At 40.0% G+C, this 13,205-nt stretch overlaps 1 protein-coding gene and 2 long non-coding RNA genes across 9 annotated transcripts in view; 1 reads left to right on the top strand and 2 right to left on the bottom strand.

Annotated features, from left to right (window-relative positions):
- LOC136236259 (uncharacterized) overlaps positions 1–2,139 on the bottom strand; it is a 4,516-nt gene extending 2,377 nt beyond the window's left edge. The window contains exons 1-5 of one of the 2 annotated variants that reach the window (XM_066026386.1): positions 2,002–2,139; positions 1,647–1,834; positions 1,570–1,601; positions 1,185–1,247; positions 982–1,137 (exon numbers count right to left, since the gene is read on the bottom strand). In XM_066026386.1, the coding sequence (XP_065882458.1) occupies positions 982–1,137; positions 1,185–1,247; positions 1,570–1,601; positions 1,647–1,662 (267 nt within the window). In that variant the 5' untranslated portion in view covers positions 1,663–1,834; positions 2,002–2,139. The remainder of the gene's footprint in view (positions 1–981; positions 1,138–1,184; positions 1,248–1,569; positions 1,602–1,646; positions 1,835–2,001) is intronic. The other variant, XM_066026387.1, reaches the window with a different exon arrangement.
- On the top strand, positions 1,673–13,205 carry LOC136236261 (uncharacterized). 5 transcript variants are annotated; one of them, XR_010692047.1, is made up of 13 exons: positions 1,673–2,326; positions 3,682–3,923; positions 4,095–4,779; positions 4,844–4,940; positions 5,086–5,181; positions 5,406–5,558; positions 6,409–9,928; positions 9,977–10,145; positions 11,321–11,401; positions 11,714–11,782; positions 12,785–12,919; positions 12,969–13,026; positions 13,084–13,205. It is a non-coding gene; the product is annotated as an uncharacterized lncRNA (long non-coding RNA). The 5 variants fall into 5 exon arrangements; XR_010692048.1 differs by having other exon boundaries at positions 11,714–11,795; XR_010692049.1 differs by lacking the exon at positions 11,714–11,782.
- On the bottom strand, positions 5,841–9,835 carry LOC136236263 (uncharacterized). Of its 2 annotated transcripts, none has more exons than XR_010692054.1 (3): positions 9,721–9,835; positions 8,623–9,049; positions 5,841–7,427 (listed from the first exon to the last, which is right to left on the bottom strand). It is a non-coding gene; the product is annotated as an uncharacterized lncRNA (long non-coding RNA). The 2 variants fall into 2 exon arrangements; XR_010692053.1 differs by having other exon boundaries at positions 8,638–9,049.

Raw genomic sequence — 13,205 nt, 5'->3', positions numbered from 1 at the left:
CAACACTACTGTGAAGGATCCGGAAACCCAGGAAGTGGAGCCTGTAAGGATGTGACCACTTTAATATAGGCGCAAGGCCTTAATAAACGTACAGCGATGTTGTAAGCGAGCCAGGAATGTATTCAGCACGCAAGTTATTTCGCTTGGTGCCATATGGCACCTGTAGCGGATAGAGGGTAAAATAGTGTACAATATGATTCAAGCGATTTTTTCAAGGCACACGTCCCAATTGGTTCTGTTCCGGTTCCATTCCTTTCCGGTTTTATACCTTCCCAAATCTATTGTGTAAACAACTCCATCTGACGGTTGTTAAAATGCTTCGCTGAATACCACAGTCTTGAGTGGCCAGACAGCTTTTTTCTTTGTTATTGGGCAGGGAGAAAAAAGGGCTCGAATCCCACACTTGTCTTGACACTACCTGGATAATTGGGTAGTGTCAGGCCTTGCAGCACTTATGAGCTCCTGGTAGTGTTAACCACAGAAACGTGATGCATTTTCAAATACTAGTGCCTACCATCTATCAACTACCAGCCTGCAATTCCACTTTCAAAAGCTGCTTTGGATTATATCGTCGATTGAATCGGTTATAAACCGTTTGTTGATAACAGGTACACTGAATTCATGTTGTTATTATATCCTATTATAACAGAGTTTAAGTGCATGGGGTCATAATTGCTGTATACTGATGACGTAGCTGTGTGACGTGTCAAGACAATTGTGGGATTCAAACTGGACCAGACCCTTTTCTCTATCCAATGACAAAGAGAAAAAGTGGTCTGGTCACGCAATACTAACACAGAGAGGCTGTAAACAACACAATGCTATATGTGTTTTCTTACTAAACACCAATAGGAACGAGAGAAACCATGCCCAAACTAGAGCTGCAGGCCTTGCTGAAATTGCAAATTACATGATTGTTTCTCAAAACAGTCTGGCTTGAGAGACCCACTTTACCTGGTCACTAATCAATAAAGAATGTACCTGTTTAGTTGTTAGTTCTAAAGAAAATGTTTCCTCTGCAATCATGCGTACTCGTTTCTTGGTGTCTGCATACTCTTTCACAAAATTATCCCACATTTCAGAATCAAACACGTGTAAGGCGCGCCTGCACACCGTAGCAACATCGACATCATCAGACTATAAGATGCTAGATAAACACCAAAAACACACAGAAACAGGCTCACTTCATCCTTTATCGCTTCTTTCAGATGTGAAAGGTTTTGTCTGCTCAAGGATCTCCTATCTATGTTGTTGTAGACCTTCAGTGCTGGTCACTGTAAAGTGTTAATAATAAATACCTTAGGATTAAGGAAGAAAATCCATCCCTCCTGGAGGAAGACTGAGTGTGGCCCCGACTAGACATTGGGTGACCTGCAGTTCGATTCCTGGGGTTGGAGGGATTTTTTTCCCTACTTTGGCCCCTTTTCTGTTACACCTTTCCAGCTACTGTATAAGTCATTAAGTCTAAGTCCTTGAAACTAGGTTAGGTAATCCTAAGGCTGCAGCACATGTTGTAGTAGACCTTCAGTACTGGTCACTGTAAAGTGTTAATAATAAAAAAATAATAATCCCATTTTTTGTTATAAAATCTTCAAGAAAGTCTACATTATAAAGTTAAAATGCTATTAACAAATAATATATCACACCTGCAGATCTTTTCATCTCGACTTTCGAATCTTGTGGTAAGCTAGGCGTGTCACCAACACAGTCTTTTACCGTTGCGTTGTACTGCAAGGTGGTTTAAACTTTTGGTTAAAAATGGAAGATACTTAGTCGTTTCTTCAAGCAACAGTTCCTGTTTTGCTCCGATATTTCCTCTGGTTCCCTCTGTTAACTGGTAAGGAATAGGTTTATCACAGTTAAAACGATAGAATATATTTACGAAGAAAATAAAGTGGTTTAAAGTAATTTTTGGGCCGTTCTTTTCACTTTCAATCTCCTTTAATTTTGCGTATAACTTCCTTGAGGGTTGGTACCATCCTATTTCCCTCGATTACTTACTTGAGTTCACTGTAGCGAAGTTTCACAGTCGTTAGTTACAAAATTCTGTCGTTACAACAATTTGTTTCTCTTTGATACAAGCGCAGCAAGCGTAACGAGTATGTTCGTGACGTAATACATGAAATTCCAATAGAAGTGTACGTATTTTGTGACGTCACGTTATTGCGTTTCCTATCCCTTTACTCTATTATCTATGGTCTTACTATAGACCTTATCCGCATTGACGTCACGATATAAAAATGGCGGCGTTAGTATGGGAGTTTGTGCAGGCATAGATCTATGCAGGGTACCATTGTACATCATGAACAACGTGGAGAAAGTTCAGGTAAGGCATTTTATTTATAATTGTCCGATGTAAAAAGGGCTATTTTCGTACTAAATAAAAGTTCTAAGGATGGTTTTTTACGAGGGGTCGCCAACGGCCTGGGACTCTCGTACACTATCTCAGAAATCTAATTAGAAATCCAAAATATTTAGAAATCCTAATTACAATGAAATCGATTATTTACGTTTTCTTCCGTACACAAACACGACCATGTACTGGGACAACACTTGGATGCTGATGTTGGTTGAATTACTTGAGGTTGCTAGCTAAATAACCTGTACAAAGTACTCGCGTGCCTCTCTGTAGTATCCTGTTGATGCTAGCTTTGTTTTAAATCGTTATTACAAATATTGAAATACAATTTAAATACTGAAATATTTTTGAAATTCTTAAATATTGGGACTCTCGTACATGGTTTTGGGAATTGCGTGGGCGTTGCCGACCCCTCGGTTTTTTAATAGATGGTTCTCCCGAAGTGCGAAGGGTTGTAAAAGCTAGGCAGACCAACTTATTTCCTTACATGATCTGCTTAAAGGTTGTTGGGTAGTAATACAAAAGGTTTGATGTTGGCAGATTCTGTCTGCCAGGTGAAGACCGATTCTATCTGTCCACCTGGAGCTTGTAATGGTAGTGGCGATCGCTTTCACATTCTGTAGCTGCCCAACAGACTGCAAATCATAGCCATACAAAGCTAGAGTCATACATGTTTACTTGCCTTTTTATCTATCTTTACATCTATGTCGTCATAGGTTTTGTTCTTGTTGTACCTGTGCTGTGTTTTGTATTTATTGTATGTATGTTGGGGGTGTGCTTATAGACCTCTTGACTTTTAGAGGCGTGGCATTTATTATTTACGGAATGATCACGTGAATCACCCTGTCGCCATTTTTGCTAGTAAAAAGCTAGTGGATGCTAGTGAAAACCCAGGTAATTCTATTGAGACATTCTATTGAGACACCTGTACTTTGCTAGTAGTGATACTGTACACATTGATTAGCACTAATTGCATTATGACATTGTTAGCTGCTGTAGCTAACCAGAGGCTTGGCTTAAAGTACAGAGTATAACAGACCAAGCACATAAACCTTGTCTGTGCCATAATGGCTCCTTATTTTCAAATGCACCGTATATCTGTAGTTACTAGATGAAGAGATCTCAAAGGTTGCAGCACAAGTTGCTACAGACTCTCAGTACTGGCCGCTGTAAAGTCTTTATAGCATTAACAATTTCTATCTCAGAAACTCCCTTTCTACATTTGATGTGTAGCCCTCAGGCTTGGGTGTATGTGTCAAGCAACCATTTGTGTTCCCTTTCCAAATGATCCTTAATTTACATCATTCATTTCATATCCACAGTTCCTGAGGTGCACCTGCTCCACTTGGACATAGCTGTATATTACTACTTTGGACTACTTGAAGGCTTGCTATAGGCCGAAGGGAGAAGTGAACGTGTTCAAGAGCCACATTGCTGTATTTGTTGAAGCCCGTCTATGATTGTATAGTGTGTAGTTATTACTTATGCAGCCTTTGCTGAAGCACATGAGAATGCACCCGGAGTTTGTGTGCCAGTCTATGGACTTTGAGAAGGAGAAAATAAAGTGAGTGTTTCCATACATTTCATATTGTGGTCCACTTTGCGTCTATGGGAAGTAAAGTTGTTGCCGTAAATGTGTGGGTTTTTGCCATGTTCTTGCCTGTTTGCTTACATTGGTCAGTTCCATATGCATTGGTTTGATGGTGTTGGTGATTTCATGATATCCCCTGTATAGATGGTGCACTATGGAGCCTGATGAAATTGCTGCTCTTAGCTGTGATATCTTGCTGGATCCTTTGATCAATGCTAGTGATGATTCTAGTAGAAAGGGCCAGTTGCTCAAGCACTGGCCGTTACAGCTGATGCCACTTTAAGAGAAAAGTTTGACGCAATTTGTCAGCTTCATTCAGAAACCTGTGATGGGCTGAAAAAGCCTTTGGCAAGGCAACTGTGCAGCAGAGAAGACAGGACTTCATTTCAACACATGTACTCATGGCCTAAAAGTTGTTTGAACAAGGTAGCTACTTCTAAGAGTAGTGAGAATAGTTTATTGAGAAAGACTGAAGTTAATGGACACTGGTGAAGGCACAGTTTTACTGATGCTCAAGATTTTCCTAACTTTGTTCCCACACTACAAACTTGTGATACCAAATTTAGCCTGGGAGCTTTTCTGGGCTTGTTTCCCACCACCAGTGAACAGCAACAATTATCTCGGCACTCTAGCTATATTAGTACTACTTCATCCGGCACAACACAGCCACGTCTAATCTGGCCAGCTTTTTCTATGGTGACACCGGCCAATCCCACAATCAATTACAAGTGAACTATTCTTATAATTCATACTACCTCTGTTTACCACCATACAGACAACTAACAAGTGACGTTGCTAGAAAGGAAGACATTATGAACAAACAGTTAAAGTGAGTTTCAGAACACCACTGCCTATCAGATAGTTCACCACAATTGTGTATGATTACTTTGCAGCAAGCTAAGTGCTGAGAAACACAAACAAGATATTGAAAACCAGAAGCTGCAAGAATGATTGCAAAGCTTAGAAGCTCAAAATGTCATCATGGAAAAGGTAAGCTTACCCCTACACACACACACACACACACACACACACACACACGCGCGCGCGCACACACACACACACACACGCGCGCGCGCGCACACACGCATGCACGCACACATACACACCTGTAATGATGATGTCTCTGTTGCTAAAGGAACTCATGGCAGCCAATTCAAAGATATTCACAATGGAGGCAAGGCTGAAGCACAGTGAGCCATTGCTACAGTACACAAAGGAGTTACAGGCACAGGCAAGTAACGTACTATGTACTCTATACAGTTAGCTAAACCCTGTATTGGCAACTGTGAACATCAAGTGTGTACTGGGTCAATACTGATTGTGAGTATAATGAAGCCTGTTCAAATCAAAACTATCTTTTTCTGCAAAGCTTTCCCCTCCGTACAGTAGATGGCTTCAGGGTTTGTTTTTTCTTACTGGATGTATTAGGGTTTATTTGGGTTTTTGTTTCAACAGTTGCTCAAGAGAAGGTTGCAGAGTTGAATTAACAGCTTCAAGAAATGAACATGAAGGTCGACGAACTACAAAACCAAGCTCACACTAAAAACACAAAAATTGCAACACTAGAGAATACTATTTTGCAAGGAGAGATGTGCAGCCAGAATAAAGGTGGGTGTATGTTCTATTAGAGTGTTTCAAATGTATGTTACAAATTGAAGCCATTTGTTGTTGTATATACAGTGTGCAAAATAACTTTTCAAATGTGTCCTGACGCATTGTCAGGACAACCTAAAAGTTGAAGAGACATCAAGCTATTTGCCCAGACATTTCAAGTTTTTGTTATTTAGGCTATACCCTTCTGTATGCAAACTTTAATTATTTTCAGGTCACTAATGTACTGCACTACTGATCACTACTCAATTTACTCTTGCTGAAAGAAAAGCATAGCATTAATAAGGGTACTGGTCACATATTAGGTTCTATGGAATCAGTACAGTATTGCAGAATAGGGGTTTATTAGCCTTTGTGGTACTTTGCTAGTGCTGTCATGAAGTAGATAATGTTTATCAGTCACTCTTCTTTAAAATACCAGCTGGAAGTACCAGTGGATACCACAAGTAAAAGCTGCTAATGGTCATGAGGTTATAAATACTTTTTACTACTGCAGTACTGAGACTAGTGGGCTGGCACGCAATAGCAACCTGTTTACCTCAGAGTACATGTTGGGCATGTCTTGTGGTTTGTGGCCACAAATCAATAACACATAACTCAATTACATGACAATGCAAATCATTATGTACAGTGTATGCCCTCCCTCCTAGCCTATAGCCACAGCATAAACTCTGTCACACTTTGAAAGGACGTTATTTCTGGACAAATGCAATTATGACCTGACGAGTGTTATTGACCGGAAATTGTCGGGTGTCCGACCGTTATTTCGTGCACTGTATATACAAACTCCGAGAGGAAATTTCTGTTCAATAATTTAATCACTGTTTTATTGTTTTGTTCCTTGTAGGTGATTGAGGATAACTACAATTCTATCAAAATGACCTGCAAGCAGCAAGAATCACACATTCTGGAGCTACAGAATCAAGTTGCGGCCGCCAGCAAGCAGGCCAGTAGTGCTAACAAACATAATTGCTCTCGTCACAAGCGTAGTTGTAGTAATCCCACCCCACCAGCCATAATTGAATCAAATCAGTGATATTTCTTCATGTATTTAGAAATACAGTGTCGTAGGCATCTAGCAGTTGTATATTCCCTCTCATTCTTCATCTGAACAGACTCAATAGATTTATATTCCGGTCATTTGTTTTTATGTAGCAAAATTGTATATAGTTGCTTATGAAGCATTCCTGGCAAGTCCTCATTGTGTTTGCTATTGTCTCAAGTGTCATGTTGTATATTGAAATTCTTTTTTAATCATCAAAAAGTACATTTTTAAAATTGTGAAATGTTGGCTAATGCATGGAGGATTAGCGGAGTAATGCAACATAATGCAGTGTTGATGGTACATATTTCAGTGCAGTAGTATAGATTTCAACTAGGTTGTTAAAAGCATTCACAAGGGTGTGGATTGTCCTAGGTAATTGAGTTGCTTTTGAAATGTTTGGGAAGTGCTGTACGCAAGAAAAATTTGACAAAATATCATGGCATTTTACAATGCAAATTTACAACCCTTGACAAATTTATCCAGTTTGTGGAAGTTTGTCATCGACATTTCTTTATGCATGGTACTTGGAAGTACATACGTTATCCTGTTCTGAGAATGGTCTGAGAATGTTATGGATAATGGCAGTACTCGGGAGCTGATCAGCTTATGCACCACTTGGCAAATCAAGCTCCTAGTGAGGGTTAACTTGGCACTTGACAGTGTTAATTGATGCAGCACACCTTGAAGCTGTGGTCCTATGGAAATCAGAGCCAAGAGTTGATCTTGAGCTCCTGGTAAACCTTGTTCTGGCTCTCAGTCTGTGCAAGCAAATCATCAAACAGTTCATAATATACTTCCTAATATAGCAATCATAGCTACACCTGCAAAGAAAGACAACTAATGATAGTGATTCAACAGTGAACATAATTATCTACTTGTTCTTAGTTAATTATTTGGAAGTGTAAGCTGCGTAACAATTAATGTGCAACTTTATAGCTAAAGAGCACACACACACACATGCAGGTGCACAAGCACCACACATACAGTACTGACTCTAAATAGCTATATGTTGGTAACCACAGCAACACATTGTATGTTGAATGGCACCAAACTGGTAAGTCTTACAGATGCACACACACACACACACAAAGCAATCAGCAGCCGTGCGAAACACAGCTATTGCTGCCCAGCGAACCAGCACTGGGATGCCTGCGCACCACTCAGGCACTTGAGTCTGTGCAGGCAAATCCTCCTGGGGCAGGACTAGTAACCCGCAGAAGGACTGTCCAGGTCTCATGGAGAGAGTCTATGGAACCCAAAGTTCCACAACAGCCCCAACACCACTATTGAGACCAGGGCAGTTGAGCATTTGCTTCCCCGCCCATTGATGTTACAGCTGGGTGGGCTACTTCCCCAGTTGACACCAGGTCAACACACAACACACACACACATCCAAGTACAATTACAATACTGAATTGGTAAACACGCCTTGTACCTGGATCTTGTTGAATGGCGACACCAAACCGGTAAGTCTATAAAAAGACTTTTCGTCCCTATTATTTAATGTGGGGGGACTCATCAGCCGGTAACCACAATCAACCATAATCATCAGCCGGTAGCAAAATTATGAAGTAAAGTTTACACTGTTATGAAGTGGTCTTATTAACAAGGTCATGAAGTACTGTTTGGGGCCTAAGGTATCATAAATTCTTCACCTTGTAGTATATAGTTACTATAGTAGCTAAAAAAAGGCGGAGTAATGCGAAGTCTTAATGGGAGCATGCATAAAAACATTTTATTACTATTGTGCTTATAAACACTAGCTGTACCCAGTTTTGGCCATTAACAACTCATCATCAGATTCCTTCTGTTCAGGGTCCTGTGTATAAGTCATCACGCAGCACCATCACAATACTACACTACACATATACACACTACATAGTGTGGTACACACAGTACACTACACACTCACACACACACACACACACACACACACACACACACACACACACACACACACACACACACACACACACACACACACACACACACACACACACACACACACACACACACACACAAACAGCTCACAGTCCATCCGAAGCAGATCAGCTACAAGGGGGTGTCACTTAGGCATTTACTGTAGGTCGATCTGTGACCGCAGTAAAAGTCTTAGTCAATGGTCAAGGGTGCGATTTTCTGACCAACAATCGCAAAGTACTAAAATATGGTCGCTAGGTCAACGATCAAAGATTGAAAAAGCCTCTTAGTCAAAGGTCAAAGCGAAATTTTGGCCGGTCAATGCTTTGACCACGGTCGCAGATCTCCCTACAGCCCGTACCTACGTGACACCCCCTTGAGCTATCTCCCTATGTGTTGCCATTGTTGCTAATCCTCTATATTTAACAATCCTCTATGGATAGTTGCCAATCTACTTTGCTGGTGGTCCATACATCATCTTAGATGACTTGTCACTGCTGCTAACTTCCCAATGAGCCCATACCTGGTACACAACACACAGTATAATGCTGGTCCCTGGTACATGGTCTGGGGGCAAGATTAATACCAAAGGACACACCACACATACAGGTTGCTAAGTCAACACACAAGTTACCAGAACCTATTTCTAGGTTCTTTCCTAGAAAGCGAACTAGCCATGCAAACCTAAATCAGTCATAGATTTATAGGGTTCGCGCCCTCTATTTACACAATATACGAGTCGCTTATAACATCTTTAAACAGGCTGTAGGACCAGGTGTCTTACAGACTTTCAGCACTTGTGCTGTAAAGCCTTAATAAATAAAACAATGTCCATTTGGTTCCACAAGAGGTACTTTAAGAAAATAAGTCACTCTCTAGAGTTCCTATGGATATAGATATATGAAAATAGCAGGGAGAAAACATCTGACCGCCTGGCAGACTCCTGTAAGCGTTCAAGTACAAATCGGATGGCTGCAGGTTCGAGGCTGCTCAGGTTCAGTCAATTTTTTCTCCATTCTGCACCTTTTCAAACACAGCTTATAACATCTTTAAACAGGCTGTAGGACCAGGTGTCCTACAGACCTTCAGCACTTGTGCTGTAAAGCCTTAATAAATAAATAAATAAATAAATTATCTATGAGAACAACACACAGTACTATACACACACTCCACACATTACAGAGAGATGCTTACTGATTGTTTGATCTTAATTCCCTCGTTAATTCCTATGGTCGAATTAGCGCACATTATATGCGCGTTAGGTAAGACGGCGGGATGACTGATTTTAAGTGCCACTAGTGGGCACTAGTTCGAATTAAAGATTTATTATCTTTGAAATTGATGCGCTTAAGCTTAAGGACGTGTCCAGTGCCGTCTTGGCTAATATTTCGTAACGAGACTGGTAAGCTGTTTATATTTGTAAGTCTCGATGGCATATGAACATCTATAGATTTCTAGATAGAGTTTCCAATGAAAATTGACTTTTACTAATTACCAACTAAGTTATCACCTCGGTTATCACTGTGTCCTTGCTGGAATTATGAGCATGGCTGAATGCTAAAATCTCAGGGATGCCTGGCTAAGACTGCCCGTCTCATCTAACGTCGGTATGCTAACAAGTAAGCCTGTATACGTATAGTTACTTGCGTGATTCCGTGATGTTAGCCACTTTGTCTTGCTGACTCTTTAGTGTGATAATCACACTCAGTATGTTGTAACTAGTGTATTGTACTGCTTAAAGTGTGGTGCAATTGGAACGATATATAAGGCCACTCCAATGAGTATACCGGTTTCTGGTCCACCACCCGCATCAAAATATTCACAGAGCATTATACTCATTACGCATGTGCATACTCTATTTAATGCTCATTACGCTTGATGTTACATTGGCTATTGACTTACTTATCTGCATCCCGGTAAGTATTATTGTAAGCATTAACCTTGGATTTTTGGCTTTGTATAGTTGGTTTTTGAAGCCATTAATTATAGCAATTTCACCAAATTCTTATAATGGCAACATTTGCCCGCCCGCATGCTCCTTCCAGAATGAATAGGACCAGAAACCGGTATGCCAATTGGAGTGGCCTAATGGGAATGGACATGTTATGAATGGATAAAGATGTGATCGAATATTGACTGTATTTCTACCTTCAGGTATGGTCAAATGGGAATGTGAGAAACTCAGTGGGATCAGACGGGACCCAGACCAGACACCTGGGTTGATTAAATTTGTATCTTTAGTTGTGGTCAATCAGCTCAGTATAGCCAGCTTTTTATGGGGACCTGGTTACCTAGTGTCAACTGGGAAAACAACCCTCTCAACTGTTACATCTGGGGAAGCTGTGCTTGTCTCACTTAGTGGTATTGAGGCTGTTGTGGTACCTAGGATCCTGTAGCGTCTCTCTGGGCAGTCTGTGATTCACTCCTCCTATGATTTACTAATCTAGTCCTTACCCACAAGATTCTAGTGCATGATTTTGTTTAAATTACGACCTTTGGAATAGCTATTTTTCATTGCCAGAGAGGTGCATACAGTACATAACATGGATGCAAGTGTGTAGAGATATATGTACATGCAGTGCTTGGGCATGCGTACATATCTGAGTGAGTGTTGTGGAGCTCAGTACTAACTTATTATGTGCTGTGATGCGCACAACATTAAAGGGGGCCCACTTGATGGTTCACCTATGGGCTAGAGTCCCTCCACCTTATAAAGGGATATTTTAATAGTACAGTCATATTAAGTTGTCAATACTATCCTTATTGAGAAATACGTTGTTGTTAATATATACAGTTATGCTATGGTGGTGTGGCATTGCAAGAAGACTAAGCTTGACGGATAATATTATACTTCACCTCGAGTATCACTGAACAGGTACAATGTGTCATAGTAATGGTGGGGTGATGTGGTAATGGTGTCCTTACATCCCCTGTGATAAATGGGTAATCCCTGGGGTTTGGTGACATGCTTATTCAGACTATCCATTTGTATAAGTGTTCGTTGGATTGTCCCTTGACAAGTTAAGGAGTCCAGCATGTACATTTCATTTGTGTATGCATTGCGGTGGACCTAAGAAATCAGGGATAGAATTACAAGTAGCCACAAGGTTCCTTTATATATATATATGCATCTGTATGAAACAATAAATTCTAATGACTGTGACATGCTTATCTTATTGGCCCTTAGGTGCCTGTAAATGTTGACGGCACTATACGTTGGAGGCAGGAGACCACCTCAGTGTGGTGGGCATGTCAAGTAAGTCACAAAGGTGTGGATACTAGTGCAATACTTCAGCACATTTGTGAACTTAACACAGTCTGTTTGCTACAGGCCAGTTCTAGTGCTTCTTTTCCTCTTCCATTGTGTTTATCTTCTGCTATATCTGCTTTTGCATGCTGTCTACTGCAATAAAAAATTATTTATTGGTGGTAGTAATGCTTACTGTTTCCTATATGGCTGGTGGCTTCTTGCATGGTATGGTCACCTGACTGTTTTTGATACTTCATTTCTTTATACTTTATTCACATGCATGCATTGATTGCGTATATACTTATTTTACCATCACCACAGTGGTATAACTTATTCAAATTTAGTATACCCTCCACAACAAACTAAAGGTGATCATCAGTGGTTTACATACAGTACTATATAGGTGTATAACTACAAAGCTATTTTTACACATGATGTGATACTTCACTTCTCTATGTATGTGACGATATGTCATCACCATGAAATTCTGCTTTCCAAAGTTGAAAATTAATGTTGTGGTAATGGCAAAAGATTTAGATGCCCAATACCCAAGCTTATGCAGTCAAACAATGTTTATAATACATATCGATAATAATATAATATCGATATAATACAACATTGATATTAGTGTTCATATCACGACGTGGTAATAGATCTGTGGCAGTTCGTGAGGGTAATGATAGAGATATTTTGGTGCTGATCCCAACTGCTGCCAACCACTGTGCATATTCCTGTTCACTAGCCATCTTTAAATCTTATCCTCCAGACCCTTTCTCCGATTCTGGTGGAACATTCTAATGAAACTAAGAAATTTAACAGAGATTAATGAAGTAATGATGGGGGAGTATTTAATGACTGAAGACTGCATTTGTACATATGTGTGTACAGTGTCTTAGTGCATGTGCGAAGGTGTACACGTGTCTGTTTTCTGTGCATATGTGCAGTAAGTGTGTGCGTGCATGCATGTATGAGTGAGTGCGTATGGTGATATGTGTGTGTTACTTTCAGTGTTAAGGTGTACCGATACCACATTTTACTGATGCCACTAATTGTGATGAGATCAACTGCTAATATCGATTAAATCCTAGACAAGAAAGATTTTCCGATTAAATCCTAGACACGAAACATTTTCCTCTAGAATTGGTAAGGGTATAACCCAATTTTGTCTAAATTTAAGTGGTCTACTCTTTAGGTGTGGAAACACAAGTGCTACTAATATTTAACAAGACCACAAAGTGCACTATGAATAGGTAAGAATGTGACTTAATAAATATTGACTATATTGTTACTGTTATATACATCTTTAGAGTGACGTATGAAATGGAGATACAAGAAGTGCTTCACATAGGAATGAGAAACTCGTATAAACATTTGAATTATTGTTTCCATATTGTACAACCCATTTCATCAACATTTAGATTAAACGAAA

The sequence above is a fragment of the Dysidea avara genome, chromosome 10 (genome assembly GCF_963678975.1).
Source record: "Dysidea avara chromosome 10, odDysAvar1.4, whole genome shotgun sequence".
Classification (NCBI taxonomy): domain Eukaryota; kingdom Metazoa; phylum Porifera; class Demospongiae; order Dictyoceratida; family Dysideidae; genus Dysidea; species Dysidea avara.
This window is presented reverse-complemented; position numbering and strand designations above follow the sequence as displayed.